Raw genomic sequence first — 24053 nt, 5'->3', positions numbered from 1 at the left:
TTTTTGGCCACCTATCGCGCGTGAGGCGTGTAGGCCTTGGTGTCTTCGGGTAAGCGTAGATCGAACAACACTATATTTTTTGCAATATCTGTATACGAAAAAGGCTCATCAGGTCCTAGGGCATTAATAGCTGCAAGCGCAGCCTCAATATTAGCCATGGTGGTGGGGATACGACGCGTTGAGGTTGAGGTGGTTGTAAGGCGCGCGCGCACTTTGTGGTCGCGCGCACTTTGTGGTGGGGCTAGTTAAGCTCTAAACCGTCTAGCGGCTTTCCTCGTACGTCACGGAGACAGTCAGTTTACCAGCTTCCAGTTCAAGTCAGATAGTTTACAAAATATTCTGAGTTTGTGTTTTTCATTGGCCACTACTTTAGAGATATTCTATTCATCCCAAGTGCGTTGGTTCCGGACTCAGTAGGGTAACGGTTTTCCTTACTCCTCACCATGCGATGTAACCTTCTCACGTCATACCTCGGGTTAATAGACGGACCTCGACGTTACCCTACTGTAGATCCGTCCCCATCTCCTCTTGCTCGCGCAAAAGAAGCCCGTATGCAGCTTCAGACACCAATCGGAGGCTATGGCAGAGTCGACACCATGTGGATCCATGGTAGTACAACCATGTACCCCGCCAACCTCCTCACTCGGCAGTAATCGTGTATTTGCCGCCAGACCAACCACGACAAGTCAGGCGGTTACCCTACCAGATATGTCACATAAGCCATGGTTGGGGGAACATATACGCAAGTCATAGAAATAGGACATATGGCGGTGGAGCGTCGCGTCGGCGCCGAGCCATATTCATGGAAGAAATCTACAATATGGGGATACTGGGGTAGGTTACCTTGCATCCCCCAACGCTAGCAAGGGGCCGATTAACCTAGTATATGTGGGGAGAGATGAAGTCATCTGGTAGAGATTGAAGATGGGAACACGACGAAAGGCAGCAATACGATCAGGTCGCAAAAGTCTGTCCGCAGGTTACGAAGAGAGCGTGAGTGCCTAAGATGGAGTGCAGGTTTACGCCAAAAAAAGTAGACCAAATAGCACTACAGGGCTATGAGACTAACCCCAGATTCAACCGGAATCATGGTAGATGAGCTAAAGCTTAGCGCTTAGGGATCCACCAGCCCGAGGAGATGTATAAAAAGCGCAGGACATCATGACATGTACAGCTGGTACCGAGCTTCTCAGAGTATCGGGGTCTGGTGGAAACCATGGCCTTCTTTTCAGGAACGCACGCTTCGGCGGCTCTACTCTGGCTTCTAGCATCCACTAGCACGGCACAAAGCCCCTCAAAGTCGGGATACGAATACGCTGATCCGCTCATTGGAACAATCAATGGAGGTCTGTCGGTCATCGAGAGCTTCGGGCACAATGAACTGACCATGTGCAGGCCATGTGTTTCCTGGCGCAACGCTCCCGTTTGGTAGATATGCCACCAGCAGGCTATATCAATTGCACCCCGCTGACTTTACTAGGAATGGCGAAAGCCGGGCCTGACGTGATAGGAGAAAATCAAGGAGGATTCTCGTCAAACGACAGTGAACCAATCTATGGTTTTTCCCATATGCACGACTCTGGCACCGGTGGATCACCGTCGCTTGGCAACTTCCCCATCTTTTCACAGGCAGGATGCCTCAACGACAATATTGATGGATGCCAATACATGAAGGTTTCGCGAGCCAAGCTTCGTAAACAGGGAAGTGTAAATGCCAAGCCTGGATACTTTGACATCACGTTGGTCGACAATATCAGAACCGAGAGTACCGTAACAAATCGTACAGCTCTGTACCGTATGACGTTTCCGGATACACTCGCGACGCCGAACACGCCGCTGAGCCCGCATATCTTGGTCGAGCTCACAGATCTACCAAACTCGCGGAGTGATGGAAATGTCACGGTTGATCCCAAGACTGGGCGCATGACTGGTACCGGAGTCTTTTCACCGTCGTTTGGCATTGGTACATATCGCTCATTCTTCTGTATCGATTTCAAGGGCGCGAACGTCAGGCGCTCGGGTGTCTGGTCCAACACCAGGGCAACAACCAAAAAATCGACTCTAAAGATGCAACTAGATGATGTCCGACAGTCGACAGGCAACCGCCCAGGAGGTGGATGGGTGCAGTTTGAGAAGCCTGAGCAGAACAACCAGATGTTTGCCAGGGTGGGTGTGAGCCTGGTCAGCGAAGACCAGGCCTGTGCGAATGCTGAGCGTGAGATACCTTCGTTTGATTTTGACGGCGTTGTGAAAGCCGCCGAGACTGCGTGGCGCTCCAAGTTCGATGTGATCACGGTCGAGAGTGGAGGTGTAGACGAGAGTTTTCTGACGTCGTTCTGGAGTGGTGTATACCGCTCGATGATCAGTCCGCAAGACTATACTGGCGAAAACCCCCTCTGGAAATCTGATGAGCCATACTACGACTCTTACTACTGCATCTGGGACAGTTTTAGGTCGATCCATCCTCTACTCACATTGCTGGATCCGCACAGCCAGACACAAATGATCAGGAGCTTAGTCGACATCTACCGCCATGAAGGCTGGCTACCCGATTGCCGCATGAGCCTATGCAAGGGCTTCACGCAAGGAGGCTCGAATGCGGATATCGTACTTGCGGATGCTTACCTGAAGAATATCACCGCTGGCATTGACTGGAACCTGGCCTACGAGGCCGTGATCAAAGACGCAGAAGTCGAGCCACCAAACTGGGATGTTGAAGGTAGAGTCTGAACACGGCATCTACACTTTCTGGACAGTTGCTAACGAGATTTATTTTATAGGTCGAGGTGGTCTCGCATCCTGGAAGGCGCTTGGCTACATACCCACCGACAACATCGACGTGGAAGGCGTCGGCACAGAAACACGCTCTATCTCGCGTACCGTCGAGTATGCGTACAACGACTTTGTCATTGCGCTGCTCGCCCGTGAGCTTGGCCACACAGCCGACTACCACAAGTACCTGGGGCGCTCAGCGAACTGGAAAAACATGTTTAAAGCAGACCAACGCAGCAGCTTCAACGGCGTCGACACGGGCTTCGAAGGCTTCCTGCAGCCGCGGTACCAGAACGGAACCTGGGGCCACCAAGACCCCATTTACTGCTCGCCGCTTCTCAACTTCACGGCCTGCTATTTGAATCCGCAGGGCGGAGAAACGTACGAAGGACCCGTGTGGCTATACACGTTCTTCGCACCGGGCGACATGGCGTCGCTCATCGCCACGCTCGGCGGCCACGACCGCTTCGTCGAGCGCCTAAATTGGCTGCACGAATCCGGCATCCTGTACGTCGGCGACGAGCAATCCTTCCTGAACCTGTATCTGTACCACTACGCAGGACGCCCCGCGCTGTCGTCCAAACGCGCGCACCAATACATTCCCTCGCTGTTCAACGACACGCTAGTCGGGATCCCGGGTAACGACGACAGCGGCGCCATGGGCTCCTTCCAGGCGCTCACCATGATGGGATTCTTCCCCAACCCAGGTCAGGACGTATACTTTATCATCCCCCCGTTCTTCGCATCCATCTCCATCAAGAACGCGCAGACGGGCAACACGGCGACAATCAAAAACCTCAATTTCGATACTGCGTACAAGAATATTTACATCCAGTCTGCTACGCTGGATGGGAAGCCTTATACTAGGAATTGGCTCCAGCATAGCTTTTTCATGGACGGCGGCGTCTTGGAATTGACGCTCGGCCCAGAGGAAAGTAGTTGGGGCACCGGAAGTGAGGACGTCCCCCCGAGCTTGGGGCCTGCGGGGAATGCCACGGCGCAGATGGGGAATAACATGCGCCGCGAGTGGGAGGATGTGGAGCTACAAGTACGTATGGATGAGGCTATTTAAGCGGTGACGACGGTTTCTTAATCTTTCCTGCTCACTCTTTGCGGGGAAGACGATAAGGGAAGCAGATGCTGAGGCCGTGTATGAAGCGGCCATATGTCAGTGTTTCAACGTAATCATGTAGTCATGGTGTATACATGAGGAATCTACGCAGTACATGCAGAGTCATTTGCTTACTTGGGTCTTTACCTCTCATCTTACCAGTGTGAAGCTAACTATGTATGTATTCAAAATTAACCTACCCAGTTAGCAGAGTGCGTGCCAGTACGTTACGGAATCACGTGGCCATGGTACGGGCTAGACACAGCTTCACAACCAACTTCACGATACCCAACGTGCTCTGCGCGCCCGCATGACCTGCGTCTTTCACAGCTTACGCACCTGCACGATGGATTGCGCGAAAGCAATTGTCCACGCCCGCTTAACCTAGATAAAAACAAGGGATATAGTCTTCCCCCATGGGTTGAGCCTTTTATCAAGCACCCGATCTGTCTGAACGCAACTAGCCCCCCACAGTATCTCATCGGTATACTAAATAGTGTAAAAGCGGCCATTTCACACGCAGCCATGAGCCACCAAGGTGGCCCCTTCCAGCGCGGAATATGGGACTATCGCAACCTTTTTCGCTCTGCTCCAGCAGGAGGAGGAGGAGGAGAAGGAGGTACGCGTATTACCCAGCCTCTACGAAACAGATACTACACAGCAGGTGTTGATGACCAAGAAACCGCATACGGCAACGACGACATGCACTTCGTGGATCTGGACATGTCGACGAGCAACTGTTTTACCTACAACCACGCTTCATACACCGACCGTGATGGCACTATGCGGGTGGAACGGCACAGACACAGGCCCTCAGAGCCGCTGCACACATTCACCATGTGGCGTGATATGGGAGGACGAGGTGCGGCCGCGGGAGCGAGCGTGAGAGCGAGGATGCAGCGGTCGGTGGGTTTCGGGGGCAGCGGATACGCGGTAGGCGGGGGAGTAAGAGGACATGGGATTTTTCCGTCTGAGAGCTGGAGTATGCGGAATCTGTTTGGCGCGGCTGGCGGGCACGCTGCAGATATCGGTCGCGGCCGTCGGACTAGTCGTTATCGTCGTCACCATGGTGGTCTTGGAGACCTGGGCATCGTGTCTGGTGCCTACGAGGATTTTGTTGGTGGAATGCGACATACACATACGCCTACACGTGTATCGCAGCAGGGCAGGTTCGAGCAGGATACATCTGAATCCACGGTCGATTTCCTGCAGCGACATACGCAGCCCGTGGTGCATGGCGGGGCAAATGCGCCTCCCAACACTAATTGTCCGATTTGTCTAGAGCCACCGTCTGCGACGCACCGCTGTGTGCAGATTAAGGGCATACCCGGGTGTAGCCACCTGATTGGCCGCGAGTGTCTGGAAGAGCTGTTGGAGCACCAGCGGGGAGACAAGAAAGAGTGTCCACTGTGCCGCACGGAATGGCTGCCTGAAGACGGCATACGGCAGGGCGCGGAAGAATGGCAGCGTCTTGCGCCGCTCTATGGTGCTCGTGGCGCTGCTATCGATGCGCCAAGGTCCGGTATGCGTGGCCTAGATGGTGGCGGTGGTTTTCAGCTTGGCAACTTCCAAGGCGACCAGGGCGCGGCATCCTATCCGCCGGATTACTATCACGAGCTACATGCACCCGACTACGAAGACGGATGGTGGTATGCGTGATCGGTCATCGGTTCGTTTGCGAGATTTGATTGAGTTTTGTTCGCTCTGAGCCTCTGCGACAAGGTGCAGATCGCATACCGACTTGAGCCATCGATGGAGTTGACTGATATTTGAACATGATTGATTTTGCTTTAGTGCCTACCGTCACGTAGATATGTAGCCTTGTAGGACTTGGATAAATGCCTCATCGAGCATCGCAGTAGGCTGAGCGAGATGCTCAGGGTGCAGTGCTAGGGGGAACGACTTGGTCAACCAAAAAACAAGAAGGTGTTCTCGATTCTGTCGTCAAGTGCAAGCAGTAATAGCAGGGTCTGGCCAAACTGCAGTGTTGTGTTGGAGACATGACTCGCACCCACAAACTCACCCCAGATATGACATTAGCCTTCCGGTGCAGTACCAAACGCTCGGCTCATGCAGTCGAAACAAGCTTCAAGACACTCACAGGCGCTTTGATAGGGTATACGGATCTGCGCTGACAGTGAGCTGGCTGGTGGGCCAGCCATGGAAACAACAGACAAGTTTTCAGCTTAGCCTGCAGCGGCGATACCTTGGGTGTTTTCAGGTACACCTGCATGGAGTGCCTCCAGCAAACCAGTCTGTGAGGCGAAGTCACTGCATGAGCGAGAGATAAACTCACATTGTAGCGGTGAGGGATATATTCTGTATCAACAGGCACGTTTGGCATCATGATCACAATCATGGTGCTCATGCCGTGACCACCAATAGCTGACGTTGCTTTAGAGTAGACTAGAACTGATCGACGAGCCCCACCGCGGGAGTGGTGAATGTGGATATTGTCAGAGGAAATGCCGCAATAGCACGAGCTGGTAAGATGGCCACAACGAGACGAACTGCCGTACTGCAGACGAGGGGCCTGGCTCACCCCCTCAAGTTAGCATAGAGGCAATCGGATGCTGATGATGAGTGGCTGTGTGGTGGTAGTGGTAGCAAGGTGCAGCTGGCCTGGTGCATGCAAATGGTGGGTGGAATGACCAGGGTGCTGGAACTCCGGAAGACAGGACAAATACCCCGAGTGCTGACGCGGTGCAAAGACCGGCGTGCAGGGCCATGAATGCAATCCACAGAATCCAAGGCGTATTATGTCGCGATGATACGTATGTAGCAAGGACAAGGATACGGAGGCGGTCACCGTGGCAGCAGCATTCCCAGCCTGGCGTCGCGGTGCCTGGCTGCGACAGCTGCGACGGGTTCCAGCCGAGCCATCCGATGGCCAGGCATCGGCCCCGCACAGTGTGACCCGCTTACCATGTAAGCCCCTCCTCATGAATCCATCGATCGCCGCGGCGGGCCCTCATGACTTGAGGCGCCAATAGTAAGTGCACAGAATGTGTTTGGAACCCGCCGTCGAGTCGACATGGTGACGTCTCAGTGCCGTGCCACACCGGTTTCTTGTACGTAACCTCGGGCCTCTGGAAACTCTGGCGATCTGGGGGGAAATGGCATCATGGCACGCGACAGCGATGCTTGGATCCATGCTCGATACCGTCGATGGGAGTAGGCAGAAAGATGCAATTGTGACTTTGCCCTGTCTTGTGCATGGTGGGCCTCGAGAGTGACGTGGGTACGCACGCCGGACCTGTGCCTGTGCCTGTTGCTGCTGCAGAGACGTCTCCATGCGTGCGTGTTTACAGCGTTTCTGCGCCCTTCCGCTATCCTTCTTGGCTGCGGCTTCGTGCGGTTCAGTCGTCAGACACTGGCGTCTAGCTGCAGATCCTGGCAGTCTAGAAAAGGTTCTCCCCGTTGTTCTTGCATGGACCCATCATGCTATGCGAGTCGTGAAAAGAACATCTAGACGTCTGAGGGCACCTGCGCCAGCAACGTGGTTCGGACAGATGGCTAGCTGGTGCCCCCGGCCTGTCAACAAGATGCAGCTGTAAAGTGTAGCTGGCACTGACGCGAGCGACTACTGCGACGGATGAGGGAGCATGCGTGATCATAAAACGCTCACTTGTGGCGTAGTGACCCGTGTCTTTTGATAATGCACGGACGGCCCACTATAAGCAAGGGTACTTGGTCCATGGTTGTTTTGCAGCCCGAGTAGCGAATAGCGAATATTGGCGTGTGTCATTTGTGATTTTTCAACAGCCCTCTAGCTGGTGCATGGCGAACGTGGCGAGAGCTCCGCATTTGGCATATGCAATGCCACCGCCTTAGCTCGTCACGGGATGCCGCTATGTTGGATTGTAACAAACCATGTGCGTCACCAAGCAGACCTGGTGTGTGTGCGGGTGTGCATGTGTCCCTTGGACAGCGCAATCTCGGGGCAAGGCTGGCGATATTGCGGCATTTGCTGTCGCGGGGCCTTGTAAGGCACCGATGCATACAGGGCGAAAATAATTTTTGAAGCTTAATCGATTACACCGCTAGAACGGGAAAGCTTCGAGTGAAAAAAAAACCTGGGGAAGCGCTACGGCTACACACTGGTCCAGGGGTAACAGGGGGACAAATGGCGCATGGCTGGCGTATCCGGGTTGCACCACGTTTGTACTAGGAAACAATCTGCTGCTCCAATCGCATTACATTGGCCCGGGCTGGTGTGTGGTGCATGCATCGGAGCCTCTCGTGTGGAACTTGTCGTGACGGTGCGGTTCGTCGTGTTTCTGATTGTGCGGTGAGTATGCCCGATCGTGATGGGCCAAGGTCATTCGATCCCCTGGCAATACTGTCCGCCGCTGCGTATAAAGCTGCCCCGGGCTGCCCTCTCTCGAAGCAGCAAAACATCAGTAGCCCTAGAGCCAATCCAGAGTTTCCAATTTGAACTCCTTGCAAGACGGGATCGACACCAGAGAACTACCCCCATACAAACCTACAACCACTGCCTGCACCCATCACATTCCACTTTCTCGTCTATCAAATTTCGCCTCGCACACATCATCACCATCATCATCGTCATCATGCCTGCTCTTCCGTTCAATTCTTCCGCTGCTTCGTCAGCTGCATCTTCACCTACTTTGTCGCCTACCATGACGCCTTCAATAGTTCTCCATCCCGCATCGGGTATATTTGATCAATCGTACTAAAGCCGCCAGTCTAATCTGTCCAGCAGGTGAACCCTTGGAGAAGAAGGAGCTCCTTAAGCCCCGACAAGATCCTGCGCACGCCTATCGCATGCGGTATGCGCAATATCTTGCAGCCACCTTTGGCTTCTCAATGCAGGCCGCGCTCGCCGAGGCGGATTGCCAGCTCGCGCCTAGGCGTTCATCGAGTTCGGGCATGTCAGAGGCCGAGTCGTTACGCACCATTTGAGACGGGGCGGAGGCTGTGCTGGGCATGTGTTGCCAGGGGGTGTTTAACGACTTTATGACGCAGCGCAGAGAACGGGTAATATTTTTTCAAGCATTGGGGGGTGTGGGTTTCTCGGGCGGGCTCCGGTAACATGTGCTGAAAATCAAAAGCAACGGTTTATTTTTTCCAACATGAATGTGACCTTGTCGCTGTTTCGCGGGCGCGCGCAAGAGAGAGAGAGAGAATGTGATGTCGACGCCCGTGTGTATGCCGGCTGCCGTCCTTGAGACGAAGAAGAAGAGACTGCGGGGGGGCGAAGAGAAGGGCGAGGGCAGAGGGGGAAGGAGCGACGGGCAGCTACCCACCCCCGCCATCTCGACCCGCCCACGCCTGGGCCACTTCCCCACGTGGCCGAGGCCGCTTGTGCTTGTATGGCAGCAGTGAGGCTCAATTCCAACCACGCCCCGACTCTCGCAGCCTCGCACCACGTCGTCTCCATCGCCACAAGACGCAGACACGGCCACCTTCCTCTCTCGATGCTGCCAATCCTCTTGTCTTCGCTTAGGGAGCAGGGCATCGCCTCCCCCGCACGCCGCCGCCACTGCCACCACCCTTCCATTACTCTGCGATAACGCTGGACGTACTTAGCCGGCCGCGCGACCACCATCTCGGCATCGGCATCTGCACGTCCTAGTAATATCACGTCTATGCACCGCAACCGGTGTCTATTTGTGGCCTCCACGGACTGCCATGTCGTTGATTGGCGCGACCCCGCCTCGCTGAGCTGACAAGTCGTGAATGTGACAGCCGTCAACCACTCAGACACGGCACCGGCGCTGACTACAAGACTGCCGCTTGCACACAGCGTGGAGCAACCGACCGACTGCACGGAGTCGTCACGAAACACTCAACAGATCCAAGTGGAGCACACAACCAGCGTGCTCGGTATCTTCGTCCGACAAAACAAGCTGGGAGCCAACTTCGCCGCACGATGACCTCTGGATGCCAACAGCCCAGATGTCTGGGCATCGTGGCAGCACAGCCAACAGCAATCTGAATCTCAGCGGAACCCGAGAACCGGCGACGGACTTTCTTGGGCCCGCTAGCCAAGCTTCTTATCATTGGGTGAATGGCCACTCGAGAATGGGGCCGCCCTCAGCATAGGCCTTGGCCGCTAACCTTCGCAAGCAAACGTGTGGGCTTATATGCGTTGGGAGGCATCACCTGACTGCTACAATCGTACGTGCTAATGCAACGTGTACTGCAAACCCGCCTTGTTCAGCACAGAACGAGGCGCTGGGGATGAGCGCTTCCAAGACCTCTTCATGCTTGGAAGACCCACGTCGTCGTCTCTTAGCGTCGATAACCCCGCCTAAGCCTGCTCGACAAGCTGCCTATAACTAGTCCCCCGCCAGAGCCTCCTATCGCTCTTTACCACCAACACGACCAGTGTTACCACATATACTTGAATGGGTGAAACTGTGCTGCTTGCCGTCGAGGAGACTTCTCCTAACGTCGATGAACCCCCTATATGTGGTTTAAAGGAGCCGCATAATACATCAACCCCAAGGCAACATCAGCCACCACCCATCAATGGCGACACTGCGCCAACCCTCTACGCTCCGCACACTCTCTCCTCTGAAGAAGTTGCAGAGCAACTGGGAGTCGACATCAAGTGAGACCGACTCGTACGCTCCTCTGCCATGATTTTACTGACCATTGCAGCCATGGACTCTCTCACGCTGAAGCGGAATCTCGCCTCCAGCTCCATGGCCCTAACAAGGTTAAGGGAGCTGAAGGGCTTTCCATGTGGAAAATTCTGCTAAGGCAAATCTCAAACAGTCTTACCTTTGTTCTCATCATTGTCATGGCCATCAGCTTTGGCATAGACGACTACATCGAAGGCGCCGTCATCAGCGCAGTCATCCTCCTGAACATTGTCGTTGGTTTCTGGCAGGACTATCGGGCCGAGAAGACGATTGAATCTCTCAAGAAGCTCACCGCACCAGAGGCCACTGTTACTCGTAACGGCACTGCCGACCTCAAAGTCAAGGCAGTCGACCTCGTCCCTGGCGATCTCGTCCAGCTGTCTGTGGGTAGCATTGTCCCCGCCGATATCCGCCTCATCAATGGCGTCAACGCATACACCAACGAAGCATTCCTCACCGGAGAATCCGCACCTGTCGAGAAGACGCCACTCAAAGTCTTCGACGACGATGATCTCGCTACTGGTGACCGCACCAATCTTGCTTTTTCTGGAAGCGAGGTTACATCTGGACGCTGCCACGGTATCGTGGTCGCTACTGGTATGAACACGGAAGTCGGAAAGATTGCCACCATGCTTCGTCAGAAGAAGGATGCCGCCCCTGAATCGTCAAACATGCTCGTTCGCCTCTGGAAGCGGTTTCAGAACGGAGGCAAGACCATCCTAGGTCTTGTTGGAACCCCACTTCAGATCACACTGAGCAAGTTTGCTCTTCTACTCTTCGGCCTCGCCATCCTCCTTGCCATTATTGTCTTCTCGGCAAGCACGTGGAAGGTTGGTGGTGAGGTTCTCATCTACGGTATCTGTGTTGCGGTCGCTGTCATCCCAGAATCGCTGATTGCAGTTCTTACCATCACCATTGCGGTTGGTGGTAAGGCCATGGCAAAGGCCAACGTCATCACTCGAGTTCAGTCGGCTATTGAAGCTGTCGGAGGTGTCACAAACATCTGCTCCGACAAGACCGGTACTCTTACACAAGGTCGCATGGTCGGAAAGACGGCTCTCGTGCGCGGCGCTGGGGCGTTTACTGTTGATGGAATCACTGATCCACACAACCCAACTAGCGGTAACGTTTCTCTAAACAACCAGAGCCTCAACCTGGACGAATTCAGGCCTGACCCAGTCGTGACTCGCTTCCTGCGCACCATCTCCCTGTGCAACAACTCAAAGGTCATACCGCCATCGGAGATCCGTATCGAGCCTTCGAGCGACAAGAAGAGCGCTGCTTACTACAACGCCACTAGTGGAGACGATCGTGATACCGATGTCTCTACCATCGACACCATCTCCCGCCCACCCACTGCCATCATGCAGGGTGGTGTGTCGGAAGGAAACTGGGCAGCGCATGGTGAGCCAACTGAAGTCGCTCTACACATCCTCGCTTCCCGTTTCAACATGGGCAAAGAACAAATCCTGGCTACCTCCAACATTCATCTCGCCACCGAGTTCTCTTTTGACTCCAAGGTCAAAAAAATGAGTGTCATTTACAAGGACAACCACACTGGTCACATGGATGTTTATACCAAGGGTGCGACTGAATTCATGATGCCTGCACTTGATGTCACCGACCAAGAGAAGGCCGAAATCCTTGAGGCGGCCGAGAACATGGCTAACCAGGGTCTGCGTGTTCTCTGCATTGCCCACAAGTCGCTACAGCCCGGTGACGATGTCTCTGAACGTGAGGCTGTCGAAGCCAACCTCACCTACCTCGGTCTCGTCGCCATCTACGACCCACCCCGCTTAGAGACAAAAGGTGCCGTTCGCGAATGCAAGATTGCTGGTATCACTGTCCACATGCTCACGGGTGACCACCCTGGCACGGCGAGAGCCATTGCCAAGGATGTCGACATTATTGATGACCATACACCTGCCTCAGCCGTCATGGTCGCCAAGGACTTTGACAAGATGACTGACGATGAGGTGGATGCCATGGAAACTCTTCCCCTCGTTATTGCCAGATGCAGCCCGACCACCAAGGTCAAGATGGTTCAGGCCCTCCACCGAAGGGGCCGCTTCTGTGTCATGACTGGAGACGGTGTCAACGACTCGCCGGCGCTCAAGCAAGCCAACGTTGGCATGGCCATGGGTACCGGTTCTGACGTCGCCAAGGATGCTGCTGAGATGGTTCTCACTGACGACAACTTCGCCTCGATTGTCAAGGCCGTCGAAGAAGGCCGACGTCTATTTGACAATATCCAGAAGGTAAATTGCTCTTTCTATTCCATGATCACGACGCCATGCTAACGCATCTTCAGTTCCTCATGCATCTCCTCATCTCCAATATCGCCCAAGTCATCCTCCTCCTGATCGGTCTCTCGTTCAAAGACCAAGACGACCACTCCGTCTTCCCTCTCTCTCCCATTGAAATTCTATGGGTTAACCTCATCACGTCGTCCTTCCTTGCCATCGGTCTCGGTCTCGAAGAGTCCCAGGAAGACAGCATGTTCCGACCACCACACGACAATAAGAAGGGTGTCTTCAGCGCAGAGCTCATAACCGACAAGTTCATCTACGGCTTCTTCATGGGCGCCCTGTGTCTCTTTTCCTTTGCCATTGTCGCCTACGTCGGTCCCGGCGGAGGCAACCTCGGCTCTGGCTGTAACGAAGGCTACAACGACACCTGCGACGTGGTGTTCCGGGCGCGCGCAACCACATACGCGACAATCACATTGCTGCTGCTCGTCACCGCATGGGAAGTCAAGCACTTTGCCCGCTCCCTCTTCAACATGTATCCCAACTCGTCGCACGGCGCGCCAAAGGGACTCTCCATTATCCCTACTCTCTGGCGCAACCGCTTCCTCTTCTTCGCCGTCATCGCTGGCCTGCTCATCATGTTCCCCATTGTCTACATTCCAGTCATCAATAAGAAGGTGTTCAAGCACGGCGCTATCACCTGGGAATGGGGCGTCGCTTTCGGCTGCGTCGTCATCTACGTCGCCGCCATCGAGTCGTGGAAGGCCATCAAGCGCAGCATGGGCATCTGGTCTGGCGCGCATCGCGTCATTAGCCGCGAGGACGCCGAGGCCAGAGCTGGTCTCAGTGGCGCGGCTCCCGTGACCAGGGAGAAGTAGAGTCATTGGTGAATGTTGGATGTTGGATCAAATTGGAACCCCTTTTCCTTATTCTCGTATGTGAAGGACGGACGCAGAGGATATACTGCTTTCTTTGGATTGACCCTTGGTCCCTCTCTTTCTATCTATCGCTGCCTACTAGGTACGAGACAACGACCTAGTGATATGATTGATGAATCTGCTTAGCACTCTACACAAATCAAACTTGAGTCGCTCTTTGACTCCCACCTCTCTATTCCTCTTACTGTGTCCGTGTGTGTGTGTGTGTGTGTCGTGACTCGAATGCCTGGGTTTACTTCATACTTAACAAATTTCACACAGCTGGAGAAGTTTCGTGTTCAGGACTACAATCAACACGCTCATGCCACGGTACACAATGCCATTTCTGCATGCATCACCATCCCAACACATGGCCATCCAGGAAGCAAGAATTAAACCCGGTTGGATCAAACTCACCCGTAAGTCAACAGAAAAAAAATCAACAACGAATAGAAATGAGTGATAGCATTTGTAGAAACCATACTCACATCACTATCACTATCACTATTTAACCACACGCCTACCTTCTAACCACCCACCCACTCAACCAACCAACCGACCGACCGACCAACCAACCCAACTCGCACTCACCCATTGCGTAAATTCGACAGCCTGCCTCCCAGCAAACTGGGACTACCAGCTCTGGACCTGATTTTCGGCTGGGGAGTCACACTGGTGCCTCTAGTCCCCACGCCCTGTCTACCGAGGCTCTTAAGCCGCGTGACCTCTTCATCTTTATTCTGCAGCGCCTTCTTGACGATATTGAGTTCAGCCTTGAGCGTGCGGATGTGTTTTTCCTGGAGTTCATGGCTGCGACCGAGATGCAGGCCCTTGAGCCTGGAGGCCTGGTCTGACGCTGCTTGCGTGAGTTTGGTGACTTGGGCTTCGAGGTCGGCGATGCGCGCGTTGGATGCCGCGGCGGCGTATTGCGCGTCTTGGTATGATGTGCGTGTGTATTCGAGGAGGGCGTCCGAGGTAGATGCGTTTTTGATTGCTTTTTCTCTCTCAAGGTGCGCGGTCGCGAGGGCTTTGCGGAGGTTGGTGATTTCGAGGATTTGCTCGTCGGGCGAGAGGAGGTGTGTTGCGCGCTGTTCTTTGAGCTGCTTTTCTAGCTCGCGGACTTCGGATGTGCGGGCTGTGAGGCGCTCGGTGAGCGTGGCGTTGCTCTTGGTGAGGCTCTCTAGTTTTGTCTCTGCGGCCTTTTGCTTTTGCGACATGATGCGGTACTCGTTCATGAGGTTTTCATGCACGGTTTGTTGCTTGTCCCACATCTCCTCGTGCTCGCGGAAGCGTTTTTCTTCTGCTCTGCGCGCCTCGAGCTCAGTCCGATATAGTGCCTCCATGTGAGCGAGCCTTTTTTGCAGGTCAGAGTGGCGTGCTGCGTTGCTAGGCATAGAATCGATGATGCGAGTGACTTCCTGATCGTGTTCCGCGGTAGAGCTCTGAAGTGTTTGCGGCTGGGGCGTGAAACGCATGCGCTTCGCTGGATCCAGATCTCCTCGGTCCTAATCATATGTTAGCGAAGATTCCGATGAGCTTTGGTAACAATACTTACCAAAGGGCGCTTGACGCGCTCAGGCACCGGAGAGTTCACCAAGGGTTGTGATTGTTGCGTCTGGTACTCGATAACATCCTTGATACTACCAATAGATGGTATCGGCCAGTCAAATTCTGAATCCTCTGACGTATCCTTGAGCCACGCGCAGATCAAAGCTGCACAGACAGCGTCTCGTGGAGTTGTTTCAACGATAGGCTTGCCAATGTCTTCTCGCATGTGTGCTAAGCTGGCCAAGATAGTATGCATACGTTCGACTGGGCCCAGATTCGGAGAGACATAGCGCTCAATGTGCCCGACTGTCCTAGGAATGACAAGATGGATGATTGGCACAAACGCGCGTTCAGTAGATTGGGCCCAAAATCTCTCGCGAATCTCTGTTGCATCTTGAATGCCATCCAGGCAAATAATGATATCAGAAAAGCGCATTATAGGACAGCCCGTTTGCGGAACAATGGAAACGTTCATTCCTCCTTTAGATTCTCCGAATTCTCCGCGACGGGGAATGTCGAAGTGGACTTTATTGGCCCTACAGAACGTCTCGAGGATTGCATATAGCGCATCGTCATCTTCCTCAGTGACTATCACGATGTGTGTGTCGGTATCCCGTAGCTGATTGAATAGCTCGTGTAAGAACCTGAACTTTGTGGAATTTTCCATACCAAATTGCGCTGCGTGTTCCAGTTGCGTCGCTGACATCTCCTTGCTCGAGGAGCCGGAGTCGGCTTCAGCAAAGACCAAATCGATGTGGGTTTCTATAGCGCGAAGATAGGACAGGATTTCTTCCACTTGCGAGATTGGATCGACGCTGCGAGGATCCTCAAGAAATTGCTCCAAAATCTCTTTCTTCGATGCAATGTACTGGGAATACATGTCACTCTGCCGTCCTTGTATATATAAGGGCACGACAAACTCTCCCCAGGAAAGCTGTAAATCGTCGTTGAGGAGACTTTCGTTATCATCGTCGTTTTCTTCGTCGTCTGCATCGCTGAGATCCATCTGATCAGAGCCAGCAGAGGGAGGTACATCAGGCACTGAGGACTCAGCTGGTGCTGCGTCTTCGGCTTCAGCTACGTTTTCTGCTGCGTCTTCAGCTACGTCTTCAGCTTCAGCGGGTTCCGAAGGAGCAGCAGATGCTGCTGCCGGAGTCTCATCTTGAGGCGGTGGTTCTTGAGGTATAACAGGAGCAGACGCAACTGTCCTTAGCGAGGTTGGTACTTGTACAGCTGGCGAGCGGTCTGGCACAGCCGAGGGAGATCGTGTGCCTTCTTGCTCAGCCGTTCTCAACAATTTGCTTGTCTGGGAGGCAGTGCTGCCTTCTGGTGCTGTGGCAGATGTCGTAGCAGATGGCGTGGCGGACGATGTGTTGTTGCGCCTTTTTGGAGTGTATGGATTCTCGGCCTTTTGCTTAGCCAAGGCCTCTTCCATCTGCCGTTTGATGGCATCGGCCGTGCTTTCATTCGCCATGGTAGATGAACTCGGAACAGGTGTACAAGGTCGCGAGGGAAGTTTTGACGCTTGTGTTCTGAGAGAGTAGCTTGATGGATATGGAACGGGAGATAGATTATGATCTGGGAAACTGGACAGCCGCCCTGGCGTTTCTTGCGAAGAGTCGTGGCGCGACTCTGAGCTTGCCCTATCTCTGGTACTGTATTCCTTTTCTATAGCAGTCCGTATACTATGAGGTGTGTTCTCCTCCTGTGTACTTTGGACAACTTCCAGAGGTACGACCTGCGCGTTCTGCTCGCGTATCTCTAGGGCGCAAGGTGGATCCTGAGGTGACGGACTGCGAGCAGATCTCACCAAACTTATGGACAAGTTGTCGTCTTGAGCTTGACTATGCACAGGTTGGTGTGGCGGGTCGAATAGTGAATCTGACAAGGCTGTTCTTTGAATTTGTCCTGGCCCAGTAAGCGCTTGCCCAACCTGTGTTGTTAGTGGCGCGCTATGATCTGCAGAATGTTGTGAACTGTTGATGCAATCTTCTTGCGCAGATGCTGGTCTTAGTGGTGTCTGGTGTTGAAGATCGCGAATGGGACGTTGGTAGTGGAAGGGGAACTGGCCGTCCTCGGAGATGGAATGTTCGGCTAGACTTGGCTGGCTATCGCGATCGCCGAACTTTTGGGGTGCTTGATGTTCCTCGCCAAATGTATCAGCAGCAACTTGTATTTGTGTACCACGATCCACGTCGCTGATGTCAGCTGCAAGAATCTGACTGTTATCGAGAGATGTGGGCAGGTTCCTCGGCGAAATGGATATTTCTTCGATGTCCACAAATTCCAGCGAGTTGGCCTCCACAGTCTCTGCTATTGTCTGGCTCAGAGAAGCTTGTTCCTGGTCAACCCGCGAACTTCCGACTGGCGTACTGGGCTCTATACCAGACCTAGACTTAGTTGTTGTTACTTCGGCGTGATCTCCGGTTGTCACTTGTTCAGCCTGTGATAAACTTGGCACAAGTTCAAGCGCACCCAGGGCTTCACCTCGGTGATGTTGACTCTGCGAATCTGCAACGGTTGTGTCTGGTATCGTCTCCGGAATGGATCTCGCTGGTGAAACAACGTGCGGCTTTGGTTGTTGCACAATCTTAAGAAAGCCCTATGGGCTACTGTTAGCAAAAGTCTCCTTGCACATGCAGTATTATGGACGTACCGAGTCGTCTACAAGATCTTCCTCTTCTTCTGTCAGTCTACTACACCCGGTGCTCTGCTGGTTGGTATCTTCTGTACGCTGTGTAATGGGTATGAAGCTCGCCTCACCTGTAGAGCTCTGTGAGTCGGGGACGATGCCAGACGAGTAGGGTCGTGGTCGTACAGCAAAGAGTTGTGAGCTGCCGAGATTAGAGTCCTGGCTATGCGCCTGTGTAGAAGTGTTCTGCGAATCAACTATCTGGGAAAAATCCTTGAATTCGTCCCGCGCAAGACTGTCGCCACGTCGGCGTATTTGTACGCGAGGTGAAGGTCGTCTGGAACGCGCGCAGACAGAGGTATTCGTAGTGCTGGACAGATTTACTGAACTAGCTTTGTTGTGTGCAGGCGTCGACGGGGACGAAGTGGACGAAGAGCGGTTGCTCGACTCTAGACTGCTTTCAATTACCCGCGAATTGCGAATGCGCCCCGAAGCTTGCACCCCTCGCCGTTGCTCTGAGCGTCTTCTGCTGTTGTGTCCCGACTTGCGCGCTTTCTCCTCCTCCCACTCTGCCACCAGTAGGCCCTTGGCGTGCTCTTCAGGCTCCCAGGTATTTGGCCAGTCTCTTCCAGTGTCGGGATCAGTGCCTTTCCATTTAATATGGTACTTTTTGATTCCGCGCACGACTTTTTCTTCGAGAATACAATCTGCCTCCCAGATCTTAGGCCTGTCGCTCGCCTCGCTGTCGCTGGACTCGTTGTATTTGGATCGTTTATTTGGCTTTGTTCTCGTCGGATTCCGTTTTCTTTTGGGCCGCGCCATTACGCGCAACGTCCGCTGTTGTTGGGGTTTAGGCGGGCTGCAGCCATTGTGAGTGAGCAGGCGTCTGCAAAAAGATAGGTGAAGGCGTTGATTGAGTGAGTGGTGAAGTTGATAGGCGCGGGACCATCGGGGCGCTGATCCCTGTCGCGACCTAAGTACGCGAACGCGTGCACGCGTGACTGCGTGCCTTTACTAGTCATTCGACATGTGAAGGTGCTGCACTTACTGATATTGATCAATATGCCAAAGGAGAGATTGAATTTTGGTTTCTACACGGAGCCCCTGCGAGGTACATGGTGGCTTGGAACTGCTAGAATTACATCACTGGTACAAACAATGAATGAAAATGGAATGGGCCGATTACGCAGTGCTGATTGAACTACCCAAATCTGCCCCTCAACTTGAAGACACGACTCCTATGAGACAAACTATTGTCCTCCACAAAGTTTGCCTTTATTCGCTACAACACACCCAGAGTCTAGTCCCAACACGAGCAAACAAAGCGTGAAAGCACACCATTCCAGCAACCCTAACCGAGCCTTAGTATCGCCCACCATGTCCGCCACCCCTCCAGTTGCCCCTGTTGCCATTGTAGCCCCCGCGTTGAGCACCTCCGTAACCGCGTCCGCCCTGATAGCCGCCCTGAGTTTGGTTGTACACGCCGCTGTTCTTGTTGCCGTACTGATTGCTAGTCTGTGGGCCGCCTGGTGGTACATTCATATTTGGAGGTGGAGGAGGCCATGGGCCGTTATAGTTGGGAGGGGGAGGGGGTGGAACAAAGACACTAGCTCCTGGGAATTGTGGTGGGGGAGGCGGTGGTACACCAAAGGGAGGCATTGGCATCGGAAACTGTCCTTGAAACTGGCCCGGCTGCGGTGGAAACGGAGGTGTGTTGAATGGCGGCTGAGAAGGCTGAGAGTATGGTTGCCCGTAGTTTTGAGGTGGCATGGGTGGAGTAGGGTGGTGCTGATTACTTGGACTACCCTGGGCGCTTCTGTTATGGCCGCCTGGTCCACCCCACTGCGATTCGCGCTGAGATCTTTCTCGAGACTGATTAGAGCCCTGACTCTCGTACCGTCGGTCGCGGTCGTCGGCCCCTCTTCGCCCTGGTCTAGGGGAGCCTTTGCGATGATCCTTTGCCATATCGCGGGACCTTGAACGCTGAGGTGATTGACGGCTATCGTAGGACGATTGTGAGCCACGGCGACTGTAGCTACGGCTACGGCTGCGACTTCGACTGCGACTATATCGCCGTCGCCCTTGTCTATAATCTGAATCCGATGAAGGTGACCGCCGATGGCGTCGCTCGTCACGACTCGCCGACCTGCCTGGCGCAATATCTGCGTCGTCCTCCATGCGTGCAATGTCTTCCCGCGCTATTTTGATGTTCTCTGGAACGCCGTGCTTCTGCATATCTTGACAGAACTTCGTCGACCACCCATATCCGTTCGCTACCGTTGCTATGTCGCCCGTCTCCTTGTCCTGCTTGGCCAGCTGGCCCAGCGGATCCAGAGACAACTTGTACTTTGCCGTCTCGCCAGTCGGGTTGTCGCCAGTCGGAGCGTACTTGAGATCAATCTTCTCGAAGAAATTGTCCAGAAGATTGCGAACATGTGGGGAAACCGGTTTCTTATCCAGCTTCTGTATCTTGATCTGCGAGGGGTCGATCGGGCGTTTCGGGTGCTTGATCATCGGCTCAAGCATATACGAGGCGGGAAGGTCGTACCACGGAGCCGTTCTGTCGCCATGGTACTCGGGCAAAAGGTAGTTGCGCTTTCGAGCCGGAGTGCCACCCTGCGCTATCAGCAGCGCCTCATCTGCCCTTTCTCTACATAGTTTCAGGCAGTCTGCGCTGGCAAGCTGGTTGACAGTCCAATAATTGACAATGGCTTTCAGCTTCTTCTCGGCCTGCGAGTTCTTCTCAGTTATACACGCGGCGGCTTGCGCGATCAGCTCAGCAACAAAGCCGCCGCACTCGTCGCAAAAGAGGCCCTGTTTCATGGTGCTACGACGGTGGTACTTGTCAGTGTGCAGAACATCGTTGACAATCAGCAAGAGGTCCATCCGATTGCGGACAGGCTTGGTTGCGCGCACTGCAGCATTCAGGTCTACGACAATAGACTTGGAGACAGAGAGGAGATAGTCCCCGAGAAGAGCGATGCGGGCCTTGGAGGGAGCTATGTGCTTCATGATCCACTCTGTGCATTTCTACGGTGGGCGAATTAGTCTGCTCCCGGATCCATGTGGTCATTGGCTTCATAGTAGGATACCTGGACGTTCACGCGCGTGTTCTGCTGCAGAACAGCATCTATGCCGCTAAAGAGTTGCGAGCTGACTTCTACGGAGACAGGTGGCAGACGGTCCTCGGTGTCTGTCTTCTTCATGGCCTGCTTGAACTTTAGCTGCGCAATTGTCAAGACAGTGGTCGCGCGCTTGGCATCATCGTTGGGCGCCATAGCGGGCGACGCGAGGGAGCAATGCGACAGAAGTGCGATGGGTTGCGGGTGCCGAGGAGAGGTGAAAGGAGTTGAGCGCGACGCCCAAGTTTCGACGCCCACACGGCCCGCCGCGTGCAAACGGCGCTAAGCGAATTAGCGCGCCTGCCGCTCTTGTCCCGCCACCATCGCCGTCGTGCCCATCTCAACCATGTCCGCCAACGACGCCATCCAGGACGAAGTCACCTCGCTCAATGCCATTTTCGACCAAGGCACCCTGTGTCCCGTGGATGAGCATGCAAGGCTGTACAGTCTGCGGTTGCCCTCCCTGCCGTCAATAACCCTCCGCATAGAGTTTCCGCCAGACTATCCAGATGCCCCTCCATCAGTCCTCGGCACCCAGAGTGTCGGACAAGATGTGCCCAAGGGCATGGGCAGCCGCGCAGTCGACGTGGTAAGGGACGTTCTCGCAAGAGTATATCGGCCGGGCGAAGCGTGCATCTACGATTTGCTTGAGGAAGCGCGAGAGGCCTTGGAACAAGCAGAGCAGCACGGAGATCTCCAGCTGCACGACCAGCATGAAAATGCGCTGGTGGAAGAAGAAAACATTTCACGTGACCTCCCCGATCCAATAGTTGATCTTGGACCCGAGCCGCCGTGGATCATTGCGCCTGCAATTACCGAAAAGAAGTCTGTATTCTTAGCCCGCGTAGCATCAGTCTCGTCTCCTATCCAGGCCAAGCAATATGTTGCGCATCTCCTTGCGACTGACAAGAAGGCTGCCCGTGCCACCCATAACATGACAGCATGGCGCATCAAGGGGCCCAACGACACGAGCTATCAGGACTGCGATGACGACGGCGAGACTGCTGCTGGATCACGCATGCTACATCTGATGCAGCTTATGGATGTATGGAATGTCATGGTTGTCGTCACACGATGGTACGGCGGCATTCTGCTAGGCCCAGATCGGTTTCGTATCATCAACACAGCGGCAAGAGAGGCCTTGATCTTGGGTGGCTACGCAAAGGATGGCAAGGAGGGGGATACGAAGAAGAAAGGGAAAAAGTAGCTGTTGTGAAAGAAAGTATCTGACGCCTGAGGGAGCCTACATTAATCCACCACCATTCTTACGCATAGCTTGTAGTACCCATTTCCGTAGATACCAGTGCAAACTCTCGAGGCCCTCCAGGCCGACACCTTCTTGCTGAATCCCCACTTCAGATTCGCTTCCATGTTCACTTCATGTTCACTTCCCTTTTCCAGCCCCACTCACTCCAGCGTGACAACCACCAGAACACACCATCCGCCCCTCCAACGCCCTCCCTCCTCATCTTCACACAAACAAAGATTACCCATGCCACGAGATTTTCAAAAAAAAAAGTAGCACATTCCCACAACACCCAGACGACTCTAGCTTGAGAAAACAACGACCATAAAGCAAACTCTCTCTCTCAACCACTACATCAACTACCCAATCGACAACAGCAGACTCTACCGATCCATGGTGGACCTCCACGTGGCGGCCGCGGCGGCCACGCACCCCGCGGTGGACAAACGAACGGCCACAGCCACACTCCAAATGGAGGCAATCCTCGCGGCAACCTCCGAGGTAATTCTGCCGACTTTGTGCCCCACGGACGAGGAGGCTTCAAGGGTAACCGTGGTGGCTTTACCATAATTGACAACACCGACCCTACCGAGGGCGTTGTTACCAACAACCCCAACTTCCAACCACGAAACTACTCCAACGTTCCGCCGCCAGCCAACTTGGATGGCGGACGAGGTGGCAGGGGCCGAGGCCGTGGTCGTGGGGGATACCGCGGTCGTGGCGGTCCCAGGGGTGGCACACCGGCTGCTGCCCAGTAGAGTCTTGCAATCGGATTGGAGACATTTTGTTCTTAGCGATTGCCACCTACCAGTGGACCTGAGTACTCATGATGCATGTTAGCACGGCGTTTCGACGTTCAAATCAACCCATGTAGACGGCATAGGTAGCTTAGACGAATACCCCATTGTGTCACCGCGTAGAATTGAAGGAATAGAGACTTCGCTCTGTGCAAGCGAATGATTGTTGCTTCTATATCATACTAAATCATGTGTGCACCTCCATCTCATGAGTTGTCCTTGTGTCTAACTAGACCCAATTCATCTCCGACGTACCTTCTCGTCGTCCAGAAAACCTATTCGTGCCAGATTAGTCCATGCACACAACACCATATTCCCACACTCGTACCTTCTACATAGCCGTCCCTAAAGTCACCTCTGCACATGCGGCCTGGCATTTCCCGAAAGCAAGATTACACCCAATAACGGCATCGGGTGCATCGGCACTCAGGGTATTGCCCCACACATACCCAGCCGCTGAGTAGCATGCCATGACCACCGAGGCGCAGCCTGCTTGACATACTGCGTAGCCGAGAGGTCCGGCTGAGGTCTGGGAAGATAGAATGAGTATGGCTACGGCCGTGTTGTTGAGAGAGGGAAGGTTCATGATGGATTGGAGGTTGGGTTGTTTGGTTGATTGTACGGTGGGAATACGGGGGGGTTTTCTTTTCTCCACAGTTGATAAATTATGGAATGCGGTTTCTGCTGTTCTTTTATAAAGATTATGAGGGGGGCCTGAGGCTGTTGCTGAGCTGGACTTTGCCGGGGAGCCATGCCACCGCCACGTCCGTTAGCGCCACCGAAAGCTCCTCGGTATGAGCCACGGAGAGGAGGAGGTGCGCTCGCTGGTACTAGTTGAGGGCCTCCAGGAGCACCAATACGGGGCATGGCGTATGATTGGTTCTTCTGCTGTGGGCGCCTGGCAGCAGCAGCACTTGAATAGTGAACAACCTGCTGCTCAGTCATGTTAAGGACCGCGGTTGCCGGGACAGTAGATCCCCTGAACGGAGAGCAGCGGTCGCCGAGAGATGTACCGCTCATAAATGTTGCGTCAAAGACAACATCG

At 54.0% G+C, this 24053-nt stretch overlaps 8 protein-coding genes across 8 annotated transcripts; 5 read left to right on the top strand and 3 right to left on the bottom strand.

Moving 5' to 3' along the window:
- Window positions 1-1216: 1216 nt before the first annotated feature.
- On the top strand, window positions 1217-3844 carry SETTUDRAFT_93668 (glycoside hydrolase family 92 protein; the record flags this gene model as incomplete). Its single annotated transcript, XM_008030345.1, has 4 exons — window positions 1217-1346; window positions 1396-1428; window positions 1481-2724; window positions 2807-3844. 4 exons carry the CDS (start codon window positions 1217-1219, stop codon window positions 3842-3844), a joined length of 2445 nt encoding a protein of 814 aa, XP_008028536.1.
- Window positions 3845-4408: 564 nt separating this feature from the next.
- On the top strand, window positions 4409-5542 carry SETTUDRAFT_33162 (uncharacterized protein; the record flags this gene model as incomplete). Its single annotated transcript, XM_008029919.1, has 1 exon — window positions 4409-5542. The coding sequence occupies one exon, from the start codon at window positions 4409-4411 to the stop codon at window positions 5540-5542; it is 1134 nt and encodes a 377-aa protein (XP_008028110.1).
- Window positions 5543-6069: 527 nt separating this feature from the next.
- Window positions 6070-6612, bottom strand: SETTUDRAFT_33161 (uncharacterized protein; the record flags this gene model as incomplete). The annotated part of the gene is made up of 4 exons (XM_008029918.1): window positions 6070-6138; window positions 6180-6366; window positions 6426-6470; window positions 6536-6612. The coding sequence occupies 4 exons, from the start codon at window positions 6610-6612 to the stop codon at window positions 6070-6072; spliced, it is 378 nt and encodes a 125-aa protein (XP_008028109.1).
- Window positions 6613-8375: 1763 nt separating this feature from the next.
- SETTUDRAFT_164414 (uncharacterized protein) lies at window positions 8376-9102 on the top strand. The gene is made up of 2 exons (XM_008030344.1): window positions 8376-8560; window positions 8610-9102. The coding sequence occupies exons 1-2, from the start codon at window positions 8458-8460 to the stop codon at window positions 8807-8809; spliced, it is 303 nt and encodes a 100-aa protein (XP_008028535.1). The 5' UTR covers window positions 8376-8457; the 3' UTR covers window positions 8810-9102.
- Window positions 9103-10257: 1155 nt separating this feature from the next.
- On the top strand, window positions 10258-13852 carry SETTUDRAFT_42842 (uncharacterized protein; the record flags this gene model as incomplete). Its single annotated transcript, XM_008029974.1, has 3 exons — window positions 10258-10463; window positions 10514-12755; window positions 12809-13852. The coding sequence occupies 3 exons, from the start codon at window positions 10258-10260 to the stop codon at window positions 13622-13624; spliced, it is 3264 nt and encodes a 1087-aa protein (XP_008028165.1). The 3' UTR covers window positions 13625-13852.
- A 398-nt stretch (window positions 13853-14250) lies between these two features.
- SETTUDRAFT_93244 (uncharacterized protein) lies at window positions 14251-21124 on the bottom strand (the record flags this gene model as incomplete). Its single annotated transcript, XM_008030343.1, has 8 exons — window positions 14251-15168; window positions 15219-16259; window positions 16437-17813; window positions 17868-18729; window positions 19200-19353; window positions 19549-19890; window positions 19979-20861; window positions 20948-21124. Coding segments are annotated over 8 exons (5754 nt in total), but the record flags the coding sequence as incomplete, so codon positions are not given.
- A 187-nt stretch (window positions 21125-21311) lies between these two features.
- SETTUDRAFT_42840 (uncharacterized protein) lies at window positions 21312-22969 on the top strand (the record flags this gene model as incomplete). The annotated part of the gene is made up of 2 exons (XM_008029973.1): window positions 21312-22168; window positions 22672-22969. 2 exons carry the CDS (start codon window positions 21312-21314, stop codon window positions 22967-22969), a joined length of 1155 nt encoding a protein of 384 aa, XP_008028164.1.
- Window positions 22970-23339: 370 nt separating this feature from the next.
- SETTUDRAFT_93357 (uncharacterized protein) lies at window positions 23340-23594 on the bottom strand (the record flags this gene model as incomplete). Its single annotated transcript, XM_008030342.1, has 1 exon — window positions 23340-23594. The coding sequence occupies one exon, from the start codon at window positions 23592-23594 to the stop codon at window positions 23340-23342; it is 255 nt and encodes an 84-aa protein (XP_008028533.1).
- Window positions 23595-24053: the final 459 nt, after the last annotated feature.

Source organism: Exserohilum turcica (genome assembly GCF_000359705.1).
Source record: "Exserohilum turcica Et28A unplaced genomic scaffold SETTUscaffold_4, whole genome shotgun sequence".
Taxonomy (NCBI): Eukaryota; Fungi; Ascomycota; class Dothideomycetes; order Pleosporales; family Pleosporaceae; genus Exserohilum; species Exserohilum turcicum.
This window is presented reverse-complemented; position numbering and strand designations above follow the sequence as displayed.

Bases quoted from the DNA above. Each gene is read 5' to 3' on its own strand.
- SETTUDRAFT_164414 (XM_008030344.1), top strand. From the start codon at position 8,458: ATGCCTGCTCTTCCGTTCAATTCTTCCGCTGCTTCGTCAGCTGCATCT. The intron at 8,561-8,609 runs GTATATTTGATC...TCTGTCCAGCAG, and splicing joins AGTTCTCCATCCCGCATCGG to GTGAACCCTTGGAGAAGAAG.